The sequence below is a fragment of the Diachasma alloeum genome, unplaced genomic scaffold, assembly GCF_001412515.2.
Source record: "Diachasma alloeum isolate Michigan unplaced genomic scaffold, Dall2.0 Dall_scaffold_00510, whole genome shotgun sequence".
Lineage (NCBI taxonomy): Eukaryota > Metazoa > Arthropoda > Insecta > Hymenoptera > Braconidae > Diachasma > Diachasma alloeum.
In genome coordinates this window covers 111,647-133,872 of record NW_021680642.1, presented here as the reverse complement: position 1 = coordinate 133,872, position 22,226 = coordinate 111,647, and the positions used below count along the sequence as shown (strand labels likewise).

At 36.9% G+C, this 22,226-nt stretch overlaps 1 protein-coding gene across 1 annotated transcript in view; it reads right to left on the bottom strand.

Annotated features, from left to right (window-relative positions):
- The window catches only part of LOC107042701 (transmembrane protein 209), a 462,551-nt gene that overhangs the window by 349,111 nt on the left and 91,214 nt on the right, over nucleotides 1-22,226 (bottom strand). The window contains exon 2 of the mRNA XM_015263853.2: nucleotides 8,239-8,565. Coding sequence (XP_015119339.1) covers nucleotides 8,239-8,565 — 327 coding nt within the window. The remainder of the gene's footprint in view (nucleotides 1-8,238; nucleotides 8,566-22,226) is intronic.

Genomic DNA, 22,226 nt, shown 5'->3' with positions numbered 1-22,226 from the left:
GCTACATAAATTACCCTTTACTTAAGCCAATTTATCGTTATCATTGCTCACCAATAACATATCATCTACATAAAGTAGCAGAAGCAAGAACTTGTCTTCATCTCGCCAAGTGAATAAACAAGGTTCTAAATCCGAGTTCTGCAGACCCATACTCAAAGCTACTTCAGTGAATTTTACATTCCACCGTTTGGGACTGATACAAAGACCATAAAGTGCTTTCTTCAATTTGCACACATTTTCTTGCCTATCTTTGTCAGTATGATTAGTTCCATCTGGAATTTCCATGTAAATTTCCTCATGTATCACCCCATTGAGGAAAGGAGTTTTAACATCTAGCTGACATACCTCTAGATTATATTTGTTTACAATTGATATAACTATTCTCACTAAAGGTAAACGAGCTACTGGAGCATAAGTTTCCCTTAATTCATAAATGTTCTTATCCTTGAAACCTCTGATTACTAGTCTCGCTTTGAATCTTATTTTTCCATTTGCCTCATTTTTACACTTAAAAACCCATTTTGAATCAATGACATTTAATCTTTTTCCATTCATCATACTTAGAGGTCTTTTGACAATTTTCCATACTTGATTTCTTTCTAACGAGTTTAATTCTTTATCAACCGCATTTAACCAATAATCATTATTTTTAATATTTATAGCTTCTCGATCATTTGAGGGATCTTCATTTATGCTTGATAAAAGTGCATGATACACTTCATCTTCCTTTTGTGCTAAATCTATCTCGCCTACATTACTGATAACACTAGTGAAGAAAACATTTCCTTTCACGTTCTCATCAATTTCCAACTCTGAAAAGCTATTATCATTTATTGTTTTATCTTTTATATCAACTGTCTTCACTTTCTTGGTAATGTTTTGTTCTGAAACTTCTTTCCTTGGTCTACCTCTTTTGCGTTTTATCTCTCCCTCCGGTTTTGAAGAATCCTCGGTCTCACCTCGATTCTTTTCGAACTCAACAAACCATTCATCTTTATTCTCCATTTCTCCATAGTCTGGGAAATCTTTGATACCGTTTCCCTTGTATTTATCCCCATACACTAATTTTTCATTGAATTTAACATGTCTACTTTCATAATATTTTCCTAGCTCTGGCTTTAAGAGTTGATACCCTGTTGGAGTATATCCAACCAAGACCATACCTACACCTCGAGGTCCAAACTTTGGGCCAGCATTTTTAGCAATTTTTACATAACTTAAACTACCGAATCTTTTAATTTGATTAATATCAAAGCTGTGATTAGGCGCGAATCTTTCTAAATGGTTTATCATATTGTTTGATTTATGTGGAGTCCTATTGTAAGCATAAACTGCAGCAGTTAAGCCCAGATCCCACATGCCCTTTGGCAGTCTCGAGTCAAACATATAACATCTCAGCTTTTTCTGGATAGTTTGATTAAATCTCTCAGCGACACCATTGTGTTCAGGTGTATAAGTGGAAGCTAACTGTAATTCCGCCCCTAGACCCTTAAGAACTTCAACGGTATGCCCGCCTGTATACTCTGTTCCCTGATCTGATCTAAGATAACACACTTTCGCGTCATAACCCAGTAAATTACGCGCACTTCTGATGAACATCTCAAGACAACGTCCTGTTTCACTTTTCACCTTCATTGGATAAGCCATAGCGAATCTTGAGAAGTCATCGATGAACACAGAAATAAATCTGTATCCCTTAGGATGAGAAATTGGAGTAATAGGTCCCATCANATCAGCAACATTTGCTACTACTCGCCTGTTTACTTGCTTGAAAGAATTCTCACTGATAGAGTTTGACTTTACTATTTCTAAATCGATTATTCAGTAAGGTTTTCTGTAAATCCCCGAGATGAAAAGTTCATTCGACACTGGATCAAATATATCAATTTTCTTGTCATCCAAGTAGATTGCTAATCCCATTTTGGCAAATTTTCTTAATGATAGCAGATTTGCTTTAAGAGCTTCTGCAAAAATAACTNACATCTCAAGACAACGTCCTGTTTCACTTTTCACCTTCATTGGATAAGCCATAGCGAATCTTGAGAAATCATCGATGAACACACAAATAAATCTGTATCCCTTAGGATGAGAAATTGGAGTAATAGGCCCCATCACATCTGAGTGAACTATTTGCAATGGTGCTGTTGCTCGCCTGCGCACCGATGGGAATGATAATTTATTAAATTTAGACGTTAAGCACACCTCACAATGTCTAATGAATTCATCATCAAACTTTACTGCATTTAATTCTTTATTATCTGGGAATTTCTTTTGTAATGCATTGAGGTAACTCGTTGAGGCATGTCCAAATCTACAATGCCACAGCATGACATTCTGATCCTTCAAATAGCTATCTTTATCAATGGAGAGTTTTGGAAAATCTTCTAACGAATCATCCCATGTTAATTCATCAACATCTTGCAATTTCCTGTCCCAAATGGTGTAATCAAAATTTGATTGTTCATAGGGAATATTTTCTTTAGTAATTATTTTCTCTTTTATTAAGTTTTCACTCCCTTTTTCATTATGCTTTTCTTCCTTTGCCTTTTCTTCAATTTTATTTCCTTCCTCATTACTATTATCAATTTCGTTTGTTTTCTCACTTGTTTCATTCTGTAAATTTGCTGTGACACTTCTGGTAAGATATCTTTTCACCTCATTCTCATCCCCAGTGATATCAGCAACATTTGCTACTACTCGCCTGTTTACTTGCTTGAAAGAATTCTCACTGATAGAGTTTGACTTTACTATTTCTAAATCGATTATTCAGTAAGGTTTTCTGTAAATCCCCGAGATGAAAAGTTCATTCGACACTGGATCAAATATATCAATTTTCTTGTCATCCAAGTAGATTGCTAATCCCATTTTGGCAAATTTTCTTAATGATAGCAGATTTGCTTTAAGAGCTTCTGCAAAAATAACTTTGTCAATTTCTACTAATTTACCACTCACCAGTTCGATTTCTATTTTTCCAGCTCCCTCCGTTCTTAAGTCCGCTGACTCATTTTTATTAGCACACCTAATTACTCCACAATCTAATTCACTGAATGTTTTGAATATAATTCTAGAATTTGTTAAATGCTCGGTCGTGCCTGAGTCTGCCAAAAAGTCTGTCAGAAACTTATTTTCATTTGTTTGTTGACTATCTGCATAAAATATTTCAGCACTTGATTGATCATTATTTTCTTTTTCCTTACCTTGCGTGGAGTTATTTTTCTCTTTGGGTTCGTCGGATTTTGATTTCTTGTTTGATTAGTGAGATGAGTTAAACCCGTGTTTGTTCTCGCCTCTTTTATAAGAGAACCGACTCTTATTGAATCTTTCTCTTTTACTTGGACCATATGTTTTTCCTCTCATTGGTCTTTTCGTTCCTTTATCGTTACTTCTATATTGATCTCGATAATTGTTTCTATAATTAATTTTTGAATTGGAATTGTACCTTGGAGTCTGCTTAGAGTATCCTGAACCACTTGGTGCATTGTCATTGTGAGTTCTGTTTGGGCAATCTCTCGCCTTGTAATTCCGAAACTGGTTGCACTTGTAGCACAAGTATCCTTTCCCTTTATTGGGAAAGTCTGGTCCCTTGTGTCCATATGCCTGACAAGCAAAACACCTTGGCCCCTTGTGCTGGGCAAAATTAGCAGTTTTAATATCAGAATCAGAGAGCTCATTTTTCATAGTAGCTTCTTCTTCTAATATCGCAATTTTCAACTCGCCAAAAGTCAAGCCCACACCTATAGCTTTCCTTGTTACTTTTTCAATGATTTTAATGTTGGGAAAAGCTTTTATTACTGCATTGTAGAATGCATCTTTCTTTTCGCTTTCACTCAGAGGAATGGTGTCGGGAGCATTTTCATAAGTTGCAATTTTTTCATCAAACATATCGTTAAACTCGCCAGCTGTCATTTTAGCAGGATTATATCTCATATTATAAAGGTCTTGTCTCACCGAGTGTGCAGTTACATTAAACTCAGCCATTTTCAATTCTTTAAGTTTCTTCAATATTTCTTTTGGATCTTGTAATTTGACAATTTTAGGGTGATAACTTCTGTCCAAACGATTGATTAGAATTTCTCTAACTTTGTCCTTCTGTTCTGCAAGAGTTTCCTCGTCCACAGTAACGAGAATGCTATCGTCAATGATGTGTAAAAGTTTATTTGTTTTAATTTGTGACGAGAAATAATCATACAAATGTTCATATTTCATTTTGCTGTCCATTTTGTAATCTCTTTTGAAACTCATTCCCTTGTTAAGCAATTCAATTTGTAACTTATGTGTTACCTCGCCAGCTAATTGACTCAAAGGATTTAGGTTGTTTACTTGACTTGACTTTGTCTGATTAATTTCATTGATCTGTTTATGGACTATTGAATTAATTTGACTTTCTAGATTTATATGCTCATTTGACATCACTCCTCCATCTATTCTTTTCTCTTTGTTTTTTCTTACCTTGATTGATCACTCGACAGTATTGCGATAATTATCGAAGGTTCTTATTACTTCTCCAATTTTGTCGTTGTGCTTTTTGTCCAGGGCACTCAACAGCTCCAGTACGTCTTTTTTATCTTGTGCTCTCACCTCAGCATTCAGTCTCACTTGGTTTCTATTCTCTGTTAGACCTTCATACAGTGCTTTTGTTGAAGTTATATTTGAGCTACATTGCTTTTCCATCATGCTCTTCAACTCAACCAACTGTGTGTCTACAGAGATTGTTTTGACAGTCTTGTTGCCATTAGGCTCAACTGATTCATCGTCTAAATTAGAATTTACCAATTTCAATTTAATATTTACTGTATTATCTGCTGTAATCTTGGGTTTCGGTTTGATTTGGTCAGTTTTGTCAACATTAGTATAACCTGTGGTTTTCTCGCTTGTTTTCTCGCCTGCACTTATCTCGCCGCCATTCGTCTCGCCTCCAGCCAATTCGCTTGACCTGGACTCGCCTGTGGCCCTCGCCTGTGTATTTCCCAAATCTTTGTTCATGTTTCTTGACCCATTCTCGATTACAGCTGTTGTTGACTTTTGACTCTTCGGACGGTAACCTGGTAGATACATTGGCTTTTCTTCAGCCAACAATGCAGATTCTAACACAGTCAGACATATCCATTGATCCTCTGAGAAATCTCTCCTATCTAATTTTAAAGAGACCAAAAGAAAATTTAGGATTATTGTATCTGGTTACAATTTTTATATTCAGGTCCGAAATCCCAAACTCGACTTGCTAAACATACACAAACCGAATTCAGAATGAATGTGCTCTTCAGAAAATCTAAACATAAGACCTCCTCCAAACACACTCAAGTCTTTTATGATTGCGAGAAATTTATTTAAATTTCTCAAGCAATTTGGCGTCTTAATATTGCGCGTTTCTAATGTGCTCGCCTATTTACACATATGCCTGATGTCTCACCTGTTACATATCCTGTTCCTTCGTCTGGAAGAACATAAACTTTATCGTCTATTATTGCCAGGGAGATCACTTCTCCCTCATGGTTTCCTTCCATTAGATGTTGTCTAATTATGAGTCTCCACACTTGATACACAAGTTCTTTATCAGCTGTAATTATTTATTTATAAATATCTTCGTCTGAAGATAACACTTTTAGAATTCAATTTCATTAGTTCGACCCATCAAATATTTAATTTGTTATTCTCGCCTATTAAATATTTCTAAATTCAATATTCTCAGCAATTAAATATTTTGATTTGGATGCATCCTNGCAATTAAATATTTCGATTTGGATGCATCCTTAATTTGCAAATTTCAATTTTGCACTAGTGTCTATTGATTTTATTTTAGTGCTTTACATTACGCTGGTGGACCCCGCACATACGCGGAACGCGGCCTAGAAAGAGAGAATCGTTGTTTTTCACACCAATTTTTATATTCACACTGATTTTCGTTTTTCTTTCTATTTCTTATTATTCTCGCCTTGCTCGAGCAATGTGTGTGGGACTGCAGTCGTCCCTCTCTCTCAGACGCGCCCCGGTTGCGCGCGTAACCCACCCGTTGCGTCTACTTGTTGAAGCCTGTTCAAACCCGTGCTCGCCTTCACTGCCGAGAAACTATTGTCACGGCGTCACTTGGCTTTCTTCTTTTATTTTTCTCTAAATATGATTTTATCTATGACAAATGATATTTCTTGCTTTTCAGTGATTTTTTTGTGAATTTAATGGGATTTCTTTATTAATTCTTTTCAATCTAAAATCTCGATTTCAGATCGGCGTCGTGGATAATTCATTTTGATCCCTTCTATTTTCCGTTCTCACCAATTCACTTCACTCAATTAATGCATTTTTCAGTACTTACATTTTCTCTGAGTACTTTTCATTTTACTTCCCATCAGTCGTCACTCACCCAGCTCGCCTCGATTTTTCCTCTTTCTGGATATCTTTTTATATCACGTGTGATCCACCCGGACACGTGCCCAACCGCCCGATAGCGTCCTTTTTGGAATTTCCGATTTATCGCTTTCAATCCTTTAATTTATGATAAATTTTAATCACGCACAGTGGAAGCGTGCTAGGCCCATAACCTGAAGGGTTATTTAGGATTGAAATAACGATTAAACACAGTTGTATTATCGTAAAAGTAATTAAGCTTTATTCAGCAACGTAATGCGACAACGGTTGAGGCACAAGTGATACATAGTACGAGTATATCTCATAGAGGCGCAACGGCGCCGTGGCGACACAGTCAGCCACACTGTTGGTAATAAGGAGACTGGCATAGGGCGCCACATTTAACACAGACATTTTTATATGAATTTTGGGGTCACTTGTCACATGGGCTCCAACGAGTCCATTTTTAATTGGTGAATTTAGTATTTCGTTGCTTTCCTCTCACGGATACACAAACACAATAATAGAGGATTACATTTCGCGTCTCTTCCGAATTATTCTATCACGGCGTCCTATCGCACAGGAGCCGTGGGCAGTTGATCGGCATCCGTTGTATCGAGCGCAACTGAACATCAAATCAATATTCATTTTACTTGTTGAGACTGACGCTTCGGCGAATAAATATATTATTAAATTGTTTATTCGTTTAGTAGTGACTTGTTACTCCCGACCATCGCAAATCCTACAGTATGACTTTTCCCACTCTTTCGATTTTTATGGGGAAGTAGTTCATTTGGTTTTTGGGGTTTCAATTCATCGGTTTTCAATCGTTCCCCCGTGCGCGAATCTTGGTATTGAGTAATTGGGGCCTGCTGAGTGGGCCATTTCATCACTTTTGAACTCGATTCCAATGTCTTTGGAATTTTTAATCGAGTTCACGTGATAAAATGCACTTTATTTAGTTTACAATCGTCGATTTGTTTCTTGATTATTTTACATAAATTATTCTAGCCTTAAATTTCTAGTATAAAATTTTGGACATTACAGAAGAAAATGACGGTAAAAATTGGATACGGATGGAAAGGGATGGAGTTCTGATTTTTCGGTATTTTTCATGAAATAGACAATTGAAGATTTTCTCGAAAAGACCTATTGTAGACTGAAAACATTTTTTGCTCGATCTTTGCGATGTTGAAAAAATTGTGTAAAAGGCGCTAAGAAAAATTCTAATTTTCAAGGTATATATTCGTTTCAATACTCGGCTGAACCATTCATATACTGATATTAAATGCATATTGCTTTGGGTGTTGACAACATTTGGTAAAAATTTATAAATGTAGAAAAATTATTTATACTACATCATCCTCCGCGCCCAAAATAGCCACTGATTGACACGCCATCGGCCGGTTGAGTTTACGCCCTCCCTTGCTTAACCCTCTTAATTGGACTATTGTCCCCTGCTGTGCTTGAGACCCCAATAAATACCGTTCAGGTATCCCTGGAGTTGCCGACAACCATGAGTAACTCCTATGCTTTTTGAATGGGGGACATCGGTAACTGTCAACAACACAACTGTAACTAGTTACCAGCAACTTGTCGACAACGTGGCTGACTGGGTCTACACGCAATGTTTCACGACTTTTATTCCGAGCTTCGTTCCTAGCTAGGAACGTTAATTTCGTTTCGTTTCTTGCCCTGGAATGAAGTCGAACCTGGAACACGTTCCAAGTCCCTGCTTTATTTAATTACTTAGATCGTGCCCTGCAAAGAGACATTTTTCGCAGGAAATTTGTCCAGCTACAGAACAAATTCCTGGGTATTTTCTACAAGAATTATTTCCCGCAAAAGAATCCAGTCTATGGAAAGGTAAAGTTGAGCTTATAAACAAATATTCACCAATTGTTGGAGCTAATTGGTAAGCGCATCTCCTCAGCATTGGTGACACTTCCCCAGGATTTCTTGTAGCAGGATGCGACCAGAAACTGCTTAAAAGATTCGAGGGCTGGTCCACACTAGTGGAGAGAGTGGTTTTTCTCTCTCGCTCAGAAATATCTTTCAAATAATTTCGCAACTCTGTTTCATCTTGAATAATCCCTTCTCCAGTGAGACTACCATTGATGGAAATGTTTAAAGATTTATTAAAAGATGTATTTGGAGTAACATTCAATGTCCTTGGAGATGGTGGACCCTTATACTTGGAAAAAGGACTAGATGCATAAGTCTCTGAAAAAAAAATGGAATAAATTATGTATAGGACTGATGATTATGTATGAAACGTGATGGATTGACTCATCTCATTTTACCATGTATAAAAATAATTGTAAGAATGAATGATACTGAGAGCGAATGTGATGAGAATTCTTTTACAAACAATTTCCTCAGCCGCAGGAAATCTCATTAACAGCTTTTCAATAATCAATTGTTCTCGAGAGAACAGTGTAATTAGCATAGATGGAAACTTTGATTTATTATATTTCTCAGATAAAAATTCTATGGAATATTCATTTTAAAAATTGTGTGAAATTTTAAGATGATCATCATGTGGAAAATTATGATGAAAAATTGGTGTGAAAGTCCTAGTTGCGGCTTGAATTCCAGGTTGTGAATCTCATGCTGCTAATAACCCTTTATAGCCCTTATTAAGGGGGTTCTATACCCTTTATTGAGGGGGGGGGGCGGTGAAATGGGAAAGTCTTCGGTGGATCTAGGGACTTATTGAGCGACTTTAGTTATATGATGGGATATGTTAAAGTGGGAAAAATCCCGGACCCAATCGGTTTTGCCCCGTACTTCCACGGAAAACGTCGCTTTTCATGTTTCTACCTTTAAAACATTCTTCATTCCACAATTTTGATCTGATTTGATTTTTTTTTCAAAATGTTCGTGAGACGCCAAAGAACAAAGTTTAGTTTCCGTTTTACGATCCATTATATACGTCATGAGAAAATCGAAAAAAAAAAACGAAAAAACCGAAAAAAGGGTTTTCCCTTCTGATTGTCTTTGCATTATGCCTGAAAAGTCGTTATTTTGAATAGTTGACGATCAGACGGAAAACCCCCTTTTTTCCTTTTTTTCTCGTTTTTGATTCCGAATGGAAGCTTTAAAAATGCAATGTTTTTCGATTCTCAAATTTTGCTGGGATATAACTCAGAGTGGTCTGAAACGTCGAGATATGATGTTTTTAGACGATATCTGTATGTATGTGTGTGCGTTTGTCCAGAAATGTGTCAATAACTCCAAAACCGTAATTTAAAAAAACTTGAAATTTTGGCTCATAGTTAATACCAACCAGACACAAATCTGTGCTAAATCTCAGCTTGATCGGTTGAGTAGATCTTGAGATATAGCGATTTCTCAAAAATCGTTTTTCGCAAATATCTCAGGAACGGCTTGACCAATTTCTTTTCTTTTTTTCAAAATATGTGTCAAGATGAGATCTATCTTACTGCACAGAAGTTCAATCACCCCGCTACGGAAAATTGAGTTTTATTTTCATTTTTTCATTTTTTTTACGAAATCGCTTGTTACCACAATAACTTAAAAAATAATTGAGATAGAAACTTCAAACTTTGTACGAGTGTAGGTCTGATCGTAACAAAGTTTGGTATTTTGAATGGGCGAAATCGAACAAGTAGTTACGGAGATATTCAACTTTGTATGTGAAACTTTTTTCTTTAATATCTCAAAAACCACTCAGCCGAATTCAATTTTTTTTTCAAAATATTCATTATAATGCTGGCTATCTGACCAAATTAAAATATATTATTATTATTATTATTTATTAACTGCTTGTAGGATACATAGCCCCATCGCAGCGGGGGAGTAGAAGAGTACAAAAATTATGCATTTTGATGGTACTTGTCCATGTGCGTGAATATATGTGTATTGATATAAATATATATATAATCAAAATCAAAAGGATAATTTGGTAGCTCAAAGTACAAATAATAAGAAAAGAAATGAAAAAGAGATTAAAGATTAAAACAGCAAGCGCGGGGGAGGACCGCAGGAAACTCTGCCAAACTTATAACTATACGCAGAAACTTATGGATTTTTGAGTCGATCGTAAGGAAACATCTTGTAGATCCAATTGACGTCTGAAGGACAGACAACTAAGCAGAAACTTATAGATACCTTTTATTTCATTGAAATTCGCTTTAAAGATAATGTCGTTTCATGAGCAATTCAGGAATTGTATAGAATTTATAAAAAAGGAAGATCTACGTTTGAAAGTAGCTTTGCATCTGAGGCAGAAATGTTCGATAGAGTCATTTTCATCAAGGTCGCAGTATATACAGATAGAATTTGGTTTAAATCTTACTTTAGCCTTATCAATATAAAAATAACAATTGTAAATATTGGCTAGTCCAACCTGAGCAATCAGTTGTTTTACATGTAAATTATGGTCAGCTTGCAAATAAGTGGATCTCCAATCAGTAGAAAGAGAAAAGTCAGGGGTGATTTGGCAGGAGGTGGAGAGTTTCCATCTTTCAAGATCTTCGCATTTGAGGATACATTCGTATTTTTTAAAAATATCTACAGTTTTCGCATCTAGAGAGGTGAAATCAAAACTATTCATGAGATCAAGGTGACCAGTTATTTCAAGTAGGTTTCTAATTTGGTAAACCCAGTTAAGGGATACATCACAAGAGGGGCTTTGACTCAGATGGGGGAGTCTCTGAATGCAAATCTTTGGTAAAAAGGCGTCGTTACACTTCAGAATCTTCAATAGCCAATCCCAAGACATTTTCATGACTCTAAATTTTACTTTGGGAAGATTGGTTTCCAATCTCAGAGCCCACCCAGGCGTGCTCCTGGGTAGGTTGAGAGTTCTCTTGAAGAAGTTCGTCTGTGCCTTCTCAAGGTCTTGATTGTTGTGAAGACCCCAGGAAGGCATCGCATATAGAAGAGTGGATGATACTAACGCGTTATAAAGAGCGACATAGGTCGGCCAAGAGTTGACACCGAGGCCATACAGGCCTTTTAGCACTATACTAGTCGCCATTATTGATGCTGCCTCTCGGTCTGGTCTACTGCAGTCTCTCAATTTATCTACGAAATCTCGACCCACTGCCTCATGGACCTCACTCCACAATGGAAGAAAGATCCTAAAATTCGTGCTAAAAAACAAGATGTATCTCGTTTATGTTCTAAATATAAAAGAAACAGATACTGTAAACGGCTGCGAACTGCCTTTTATCAAATCCGCAAAGAATTCAAATCTCTTATTTGCTACAAAAAGAAAACTTTCAAAAATAACTGATCCTCAGCCCTAAATAATCCTTGTAATTCAAAGGGTTTTTGGAGTACTCTGAAGAGACTGCATCCTACTCAATCCCGCCCTTGTGGGGTCTCTATTGAATCGTGGAATAATTTTTATAAAAATATTTTCTCTCTTGTCGTCACCCCGATTTTCATACCATCACGAAACCAAGTATTTGAACTAGAAAAACTGATAACTATGGAGGAATTAGATACAATTTTGAAAAAACTCAAGTACAATAAAGCCTCTGGTCCTGATCTAGTTGTAAACGAATTTTACAAAGCATTACCTTTCGCTGGGAAATTATTTCTTCTCAATTTATTCAACTCTGTCTTGAGAACTGAGTGCTGCCCTGACTCCTGGGGTGAAGTTCACATGTCGATGATCTTTAAAAAAGGCGATCATACTGATCCGATTAACCACCGAGGGATTGCCCTAGTTAACCATGTAACCAAAATTTTCACATATATTTTGAAGGAAAGACTAGAGAGTTGGTCTGAAAAAATGAATTTACTACCTCAATCTCAGTTCGGTTTTTGGGCTGGTCGGGGTGCACTGAAACAATTTTCACTCTGATCTCGGCGATCCAATTGCAATTACGACTGTCGAAAAGAGAAGCTTTTGTGATTTTCGTCGACTTCAGGCGTTCCTTTGATTCAGTGCCCGACGTCAGGCTCTGGGCCAAGCTGAATGATTTAAAAATTAGCTCCAAGCTAATGAGAGTAATCAAAGCCCTCTATGAGAAGGCCAAAATCCAGGTCAAGTCTAATGGCCAAGTCTCCGAGAAGTTCACGGTTACGGAAGGAGTACTTCAGGGAGAAACCCTGAGTGCTCTCTTGTTTATCCTTTACATTTCGGATTTTGAGAAATTTTTTCGAGAAAGAAACCTATCTGGACTGAATATTGATGGTTTGAATGATATTTTAATGTTGCTCTATGCTGATGATACAGCAATCTTAGTTGACTCCCTCATCAAGCTCGAAAGAGCTCTGAAAATCCTGGCTGATTACTCTGATCTCAATGGTCTCTCTGTAAACGTTAGTAAAACAAAAATCATGGTCTTCAAAAAGTCTGGTAGAATAAAAAAACTTCCGACCAGATTTAAACTGTACAAAGGTGAGGAACTTGAGGTGGTAAAAACTTATATGTATTTGGGAATTCCCTTGTCTAGGAATGCTCTTGGCAATGAGGCAGCTCATCATGCGATAGCGAATTTAAAATATAAGTACCGTTTCATTGAAAATTTTCGAGATATTGCAATTTTTCTATTTTTAGGCGTTCAGCTTACTCATGTGGCTATAATGTGGTTAGAACTTTATTTAACGATCTCAAATTTTGAGTAGTGATCGATACTATTTAACTACTTAACTCGATAGAATTTGAGATTAATTTGTTCAGTAGTTCGTGAGATGGAACATTTTGTGAAAAATCGTCTATTACGTCAATTACCGTTTTTTTCTTTAGTTATCGGATTTTTTATCACAATTTCTTGGAATTTTATGTTACTAACATATTGGCATAACGAAATAATCCATTCATCTATTTATAGAATGTTTATTATAAAAATTGGGGCGAGTTGACTAAATAAATGTATATAAAAAATGTCTAAAAATTAACTATCAGAAAGGTGGCGCTGTAAATGTTCACATACAGACATGGTCACCAAACTTCATATTTTTTTAATGGAATTGCTATGGATCCATTCGGAAGCATACTACCAATGAAATTGGTAGAAATTAAAAAAGAAAGAAAGTAATAACACACAAAGTAACAATGAAATGGCTTCTGTCGGATAGACTTCAACCTCTGCTTGTCTTCGGGTTTTTTCGATTTTTTCATGATCTATAGAATGGTTCACAAAACGTTAGTTTAACTTTGTTCTTTGGAATCTCACGAACATTTTGAAAAAAAAATCAAATCGGATCAAAATTGGGGAACGAGGAACGTTTTAAGGCCCTGATGGAGGGATTTTTTTCAGTGATGCCAGATGGGAATTCCCACACGCTCCCCACTCCTCTCGGGTAATAGTGCGCAGCCTTTAGGGCGCAGTCGGCCCGGCGCGACGTTTGAATATTTGATTTGGGGCATGGCTCGTTATTTTATTAGCGTGTCATTTCATGCAAGTCACAAGGGCAATGAGGGCCATGAGGAGAATGTCAAATTTCTCGAGGCCCACGAGGGTCACGAAGAGAAAGTCAAGGTTCATGAGGGTCACGAAGGGCAACGAGGGTGACAAGGGCAACGAGGNATTGTTATTAAATATTATTAATAACTAAAATGTTGAAAAAAATAATAATACCATCAATTTCATTCCTTTTAATTAATTAATTGAGAGTTCCATCGCGGAATTTAATTTATCGGGTATTATTTACGGGCGTTGAGCCTGTGCGGTAGTGGCGGGGACCCGGGGAGTGCGCGAGGGAGCTGCGCACGAAATTCCCACGCGTGGGATTTTTCCCCTCATCTGGCATCACTGATTTTTTTCCCGAGTGGCGATTTTACGCCTCCCGCCCCACAGTTTGCGGTCAAAGCAAGAAGCTTTATCCCGACCATAGCTATGTCGGTAACTGCGGGAATGACAGGAAACCAGGGTGACATAAAAGTGGAGCTTGGAAGGGGTCCCGCAGTTTTTGTTTCCTATTCTGTTCGTGTTTATTTTTTCCGGTAGATCTTCTCATGTTTCCTATGAAGGTTTCGAAAAATATTTCAGATTTTCGAGAGAATTTTCCGGTTTTTGAGAAAATTCATGAAAATTCTCCAGTTTTCGAAAAAATTATAAGGATATTTAGAATTTTCAAACAAAATTCGAGGAAATTCTAGGGTGTCCGAGCACGTTCGAGGAAATTTTTAGGTTTTCGAGAGTTTTCCCATTCTCTGGAAAATTCAAAGAAATTCTTCAGTTTTCTAAAAAATTCCAGAAAAAGCTTGGATATTCGAGACAGTTCTAGATAATTCTTAGGTTTTCGAGAAAATTCTAGGAAAATTCTCCGGTTTTCGAGAAAATTATAGGGATATCATTGGCGAACCAAGTTGATAGCTGGATTCTCCACAATTTTCTGTGTTTGAGAGAAAATTGACAGTCAGTTGAGAGTCGGAGTGACGAGGCCAAAAAGACATTTTATGCAAACCGATCTCTTTACTATCGACTTTTTTTGACCCGTCAGTAGGCGTGCGGTTCCACCACCGTTCTTGACACGCGCGATGAGGGAATCGCTCATCGGCTTCTCGTAATAATAGAGCCAAATATTGCCATAGGCGGTGCTGTTTGGCATTCTGCGGCACGAGCCCCGTACCCGTAACACGTGGAAAATTTCGACCGTGCCGAAGAAAATATTATTTTTCTACTCAACCCTAACCAATAGACGATTTTTATCACCACGAGAGTCAACTAGAAAAGTTACTTGAGGCATATGAAAAACATTCAGCAAAAGATTGCAGCTTTTAGGGTATAATTCCTATGGAGTGAAAATTTTTGTGAGGAAAACGCTCATAGCGCGCCTAGTGACGGGTTAAAACTCACAATTGGATCTGCTATTTTTAGTGACTTCTTCAATTTCAATCAACTATTTTCAAAATTGAAAATTTGATTTTGGAATTTTGATTCTTAACTATCCCTGAATCTATTCTCAATTTTTTTTTTATAGTTGAGGGTTGCATTTTTTATTGTCTTTCAATCGACTCACTTTTGTTGAAAATTGACAGTTTGATTTTTGATTTTCATTTGTCTCACAATCTACTCTCACCTTTTTTGGGAATTGAAAGTTGAATTATTTTGTTCATGAAAATAGGATTTTNTTTTTTCCCGAGTGGCGATTTTACGCCTCCCGCCCCACAGTTTGCGGTCAAAGCAAGAAGCTTTATCCCGACCATAGCTATGTCGGTAACTGCGGGAATGACAGGAAACCAGGGTGACATAAAAGTGGAGCTTGGAAGGGGTCCCGCAGTTTTTGTTTCCTATTCTGTTCGTGTTTATTTTTTCCGGTAGATCTTCTCATGTTTCCTATGAAGGTTTCGAAAAATATTTCAGATTTTCGAGAGAATTTTCCGGTTTTTGAGAAAATTCATGAAAATTCTCCAGTTTTCGAAAAAATTATAAGGATATTTAGAATTTTCAAACAAAATTCGAGGAAATTCTAGGGTGTCCGAGCACGTTCGAGGAAATTTTTAGGTTTTCGAGAGTTTTCCCATTCTCTGGAAAATTCAAAGAAATTCTTCAGTTTTCTAAAAAATTCCAGAAAAAGCTTGGATATTCGAGACAGTTCTAGATAATTCTTAGGTTTTCGAGAAAATTCTAGGAAAATTCTCCGGTTTTCGAGAAAATTATAGGGATATCATTGGCGAACCAAGTTGATAGCTGGATTCTCCACAATTTTCTGTGTTTGAGAGAAAATTGACAGTCAGTTGAGAGTCGGAGTGACGAGGCCAAAAAGACATTTTATGCAAACCGATCTCTTTACTATCGACTTTTTTTGACCCGTCAGTAGGCGTGCGGTTCCACCACCGTTCTTGACACGCGCGATGAGGGAATCGCTCATCGGCTTCTCGTAATAATAGAGCCAAATATTGCCATAGGCGGTGCTGTTTGGCATTCTGCGGCACGAGCCCCGTACCCGTAACACGTGGAAAATTTCGACCGTGCCGAAGAAAATATTATTTTTCTACTCAACCCTAACCAATAGACGATTTTTATCACCACGAGAGTCAACTAGAAAAGTTACTTGAGGCATATGAAAAACATTCAGCAAAAGATTGCAGCTTTTAGGGTATAATTCCTATGGAGTGAAAATTTTTGTGAGGAAAACGCTCATAGCGCGCCTAGTGACGGGTTAAAACTCACAATTGGATCTGCTATTTTTAGTGACTTCTTCAATTTCAATCAACTATTTTCAAAATTGAAAATTTGATTTTGGAATTTTGATTCTTAACTATCCCTGAATCTATTCTCAATTTTTTTTTTATAGTTGAGGGTTGCATTTTTTATTGTCTTTCAATCGACTCACTTTTGTTGAAAATTGACAGTTTGATTTTTGATTTTCATTTGTCTCACAATCTACTCTCACCTTTTTTGGGAATTGAAAGTTGAATTATTTTGTTCATGAAAATAGGATTTTTTATTCTTAATTCCCTCTCAATATACTTGAAAATGTGAAAGTTGTGAGTTGGATTTTTTGCTTCCGAATGGAAGCCCTGATATATTCGCCAAATCTGAAATTTTCATTTTTTGTGCCAGGATGAGTAATTTTGGTCTGAGGAGTTCGAATATGCAGTTTTTAGATCATGTCCGTATATATGTATGCATGTACATATCTGATTTTTTTTCAAATTTAGTTTTTCGACGATCATTCAAAAAATAATTGCCGAAATCTTTTCAATTATGGCTGAAAATATTCTTTTGGATGTTATCTCGGTCGAGTTCGAAGATAGCGGTGATCGCATCATTTGCTTTGAAATTATAGCCTAAAAAACATTTAATCGAGNACAGGAAACCAGGGTGACATAAAAGTGGAGCTTGGAAGGGGTCCCGCAGTTTTTGTTTCCTATTCTGTTCGTGTTTATTTTTTCCGGTAGATCTTCTCATGTTTCCTATGAAGGTTTCGAAAAATATTTCAGATTTTNCGTTTCGTCAAGGTTAAATCAAGATTTAATCAACAGGTCCCGCGGTCAAGGCAAGGTTGACCCATAGTCAACCCAAGGTTGACTCATAGTCAGCCCAAATTTTACCCGTGGTCAAACCAAGGTTGATCCATGGTCAAGCCACGGTTCATCCATGGTTAAGCCAAGGTCGACCCATGGTCAAGCCAAGGCTGACCCATGGTCAAGCCAAGGCTGATCCACGGTCAAGCCGAGGCTGACCCATGGTCACGTCAAGGTTGACCCATGGTCAAGCCAAGGTTGACCCATGGTCAAGTCAAGGTGGATTGATGGTCAAATCAAGATGGACCCGTGGTCAAGCCAAAGTTGACTCATGGTCAAGCCAAGGTTAACCCAAGGCCCAGCTAAAGTTGACCCAAAGTTGACCCAATGTCAATGCAGAGTTGGTCCAAAGTTGACTCACGTTCAACCTTGATCTTGATCTTTCTAGGCTCTAATGAATGGCCAGGAGTCGATTTCCACATTTTTCGCTTTTTTTCGGCTCCTGTTCCTGTATCATTTTAAAAATTTCCGTTCACTAGAAATTTCATTTCAAATTATCTTTGAAAAAAAAAATTATTAAAATTGTCCTGGAATTAATTTTCAATTCCGAAAAAGTTGATTGGAAATAAAGAGATCACCAAGAATTACAAATCCAATTCTCAATTTTCAAAAAAGTTGATAATATTGAGAGGGGCTAGCATAAAATGCATTGTAGTCCTTGTTGCTGCAATCCTCAACTAACTCTCATTTTTCTCTCAAATACTGGAAATTATTGAAAGCCCAACTATCAACTTGGTTCGCCAGTCATTCCTATAATTTTCTCGAAATTCGGAAAATTTTCTTGGAATTTTCTCGAAAACCTAAGAATTTTCAAGAACCGCGTATGAAAAAATTTAATAGAAAAATCTAGTGAATTTGTTAGAAATTTCTATTGTAGTTTGTTTTGAATTTTCTACTAGTTTTTGGACGATTCTAGTAAAATGTTCAATAGAATATATTCAATAGAAAAAGTCAGTGGAATTCGATTTTTCTATGTAACTTATTCTCTTCAGATATTTTCTATAGAATGTCCTTGGCTGAAATTTTCAGTTCTTTTCAGTTTTTTTTCCTTTTGTTCTCATCAAGATAATCAAACAAAAAAAGTTGGAAAATTTGAAAAGAGGAAATTCTATAGAAAATATCTCAATTGAATAAGTTATATAGAAAACAAATCGAATTCTATTGAATCGGCCAAAAACTAATTGAGAGTTCAATAGATATCCAATAGAATTTTCTAACCAATTCGCTAGGTAAATATTTCTATTAACCCTCGATCACTCGCGCTCGGCCGCCAGCCTTCGTTCATCGCACGGTTAGCGCAGCGCCGCTGGAGTAAACCGTGCGCGCTGTTGCCATGTTGGCGCCTACCGCTATGTGCGCCTTTCAAATGTGGCAGTGAATGAAGCAGTAAATGTAGCTCGCTCGAGTGATCGACAGAGACTCACTTGCACAAGGCGGAGCGGCGCGGCGCGCTTTTCCGTTCGTTCGACAAATTTTTTTTTTGTAGCTAAAACAATTTTTTCGAGAAAAAAGCAGACAATGCCAATGCTCAATAAAAAGATTGAACTAGGAACTGTAATTTTTCAGAATTTTTAAGCGTCAAGAAACACAAATATATAAATAGACAAAAACTGGCGGCGCCGCGCTCATTGAACGAGTAATCGCGGGTTAAATTTTTTCATTCGTGACTTTTTAAAAAACCCAAGCATTTTCTAGAATTTTCTATAAAACTGGAGAATTTGTGCGAATTTTTCAAAAAATCGGAGAATTCTCTCGAAAACTTTTTGAGAATTGAATGTTGGTTTTTTTTTGTTGATTATTTTAGGTAATCGAATCTGGCCTTCCCTGGGCCAATCAGAGTTCAGTATTCAATAACATGAAGTACTTCCCAATTAAAATTACAGCGGTTATTCCCCCCTAGCTCTTCATAATTTCCCTCTAGCTCTGTAATTGTTTCTCTAATCAAATAACTGTCAAATATTATGTGTAATCACAGAAAGTCATGAAGAAAGTCAAAATGAGTCGGTTTGGGAAGGATCCGATTACCAAAAATAGTCCGTCGAATACCACTCGAGCTCCAAAGTTAATCGGACATTTCCCTCATGTTTTCCTGTGTATCAACGATCGGGATAAGTTTTGCACAAAAATCCCTCGCGCTGCGCGCTCGCGATTTTAATCTGCAAAATTTCTCCCTCTGGTTGCTACGCAACAAAACAATCGCGAAATATCCGATAATTTTGGAGGTTTCGTGGTATCACTACTGATTATTTTTCTCACTCGGATTTCAACCAATCAGAGCGCGGTATTTGAGGCTGTCAAACAGTTTTATTTCGGAAATTTCTAAAAAAATTCCGACGGAAATTCACTAGTAGCTTTTCTAATGTTTCTTATCTTTCAACGCATTTCACGTTTAATATTCTGGCTGACAGATAGACAAAAAAGTGGGTTATAAATGTATGGCTGTGTAAATGTATCCGGATGCTGTTCACTGCCCTCTGCTTGGCCGAAATCCGAGTGGAAAAATAATCAGTCAAATACCACTCGTGCTCCAAAATTAATCGGATATTTTCCGATACTGATTTTTGATTCTCAATTAGATCTCAATGGTTTCAAAAAAATTGAGAGTTGGATTCTTGATTTTCAATTAACTTTCAATTCACTGAGAGTAGATTGGGAGACAACTGAGAATCAAAAATCCAACTCTCAACTCTCAAAAAAGTTGAGGGTACATTCAGAGATACCTGAGAATCAAAATTCAAAAATCAAATTTTCAATCCTGATAGTAAAGTTGATAGTAAAGAGGGCGACTGGTATAAAATGCATGTTACGCCTCGTCACTCCAACTTTCAACTAACCTTGAATTTTCTCTCAAAACCCAGAAATTATCCAGAGTCCAAATCTCAACTTGGTCTGGAAGAGCCAAGTTTCCGAGAGCGTTCCTGAAAATTCTCCCGTTTTCGAGAAAATCCGTCGATTTTCAAAAAAAATTGAAAAAATTCTCCAATTTTCTAAAAACTTTGAATTAATGTTCCAGTTTTGTAAAAAAAATCTAGAAAATTATTGGGTTTTTGGGAACATTCTAGGAAATTCTCCGGTTTTCTAAAAAATTCAAGAAAATTCAAGGTAATTCTCCGATTTTCTACTAAATTGCACGAGGTTCGCCGATTTTCTCATAAGTTCGGAAGAATTCTACGGTTATCTATAAAATTCGGTAAAATTTATCGATTTTCTAATAAATTCGGGGGAATCCTCCGGTTTTCTAGAGAATTCGACAAAATTCTCCGTTTTTCGAGCAAATTCTCCAGTTTATTGAAGAATTAGCGAAAATTCTGCCTTTTTATGAAAAATTGGAGAAAATTACCCAGTTTTCTGAAAACTCTGAAAAAATTCTCCGGATTGCGTTTGAAAAAAGAATTTTTGATTTTCAATTATCTCTCAATCTACTTTCAACTGTTTTGAGAACTGAGAATATGATTTTTTTATTTTCGAAAATAGTATTGTTGATTCTCAATGATTCTGAGTTAGAGATGCAAAATGACAGTCATTTTTGAGATCGCGTCATGTGACCAAAAAATGACCATCATGTGACGCACGAATTTCGTAACTACAAATGATCGCCACAAATGATTTGTAAGCAAATTGTTGTCAAACCATCTATATGGATACATAATGACGATCAAACTCATTCCCAATTTGTGACTGTCATAAATAACATAGCTTCATCTCTAGATAGATGGATGATCACCGTAATTTTGATTTCAAAATGCACATTAGGCTAATGCAAAATGAATTCACAGAAAAATTGATAATAAAACAATGAGCTCGCATCTGTAGAGATAAAAAATGACTGTCATTTTTTCTTGGCCAATTGTGATGGTCATAAAAGCGGGGGGAAATTGTGACAGTTGTGGAAAACGTCTCGTCATATGACCGTCAATGACGGGTCATGTAATGCATTCGCAGCTCTATCTGAATCTTATTTTTAAAAAAACGAATTCTCAACTCTGTGGAAAAGTTGAGTGTAAATTGAAAGGCAATTGATGATCAAAAATTCAATTTTCAAAATGCAACTCTGAAAATAAATTGAGAGGTAATTGAGAATCAAAAATCCCATTGTCAAAAAAAAATCCAGTTCTCAACTCGCAGAAAAACTTGAGATTAGATTACGAGATTATTCAGAATCAATAATCCAATTTTCAACTTTAAAAAAAAGTTGAGAGTAGATTGAAAGATAATTGAGAATCAAAAATTCAACGCTAAACTTTTTTTGCGAATTGAAAGTTGGATTTTTTTCTTTTTGAAAATCGGATTCACACACACGCACACTCGCTCCTCTCGCATGCTTGCATGGCTTTTCATGACTGACCTGCGCAACCGACTTAACTGACCAGTGGCCTCTCACCTCTGACACCTGAGGCGCCACTTGATGGACAGGTGTCCAGTGAACGCCCCCATTTAAATTGGGGCACGTTTGGACCCTCAATGATCGACACCTGCCATCTTGCGGTCCTTTAATCGGCCTCATTTGCATTTCGGCCATCGGACAGTGTTCTTCAACTTTCTCCGAACCGCTCTATTGTTTGTGCGGATTTCCGCGTATAATTGCTCTGCGTCATAAGTTCTGTGAACTATCTAATAATATTGTGACCCGCGCTATTTGTTTGAACTTCTCTAATTAATCAAAGCTAACACGTGTAAATAACTGACTTTATTTAATAATTAAATTGACTTTTGTGACCAACGTGCACGTGTAGTGATTTGTGGACCTTCTCCCGCTCCCGTTAGAATCCATTTTTATCTCGCATATCGCTCATAAATTTCACAGATCTCAGAACCGGCATCGAACATTTTGGTCCTTTGAGCCGGATCTGTGGAATATTTTTCCGTTTTTCGGTCTTTTTGAGTGTTTTTAACGGGAGTGAAAAACGGACAGCGGCTACTCAGTGGT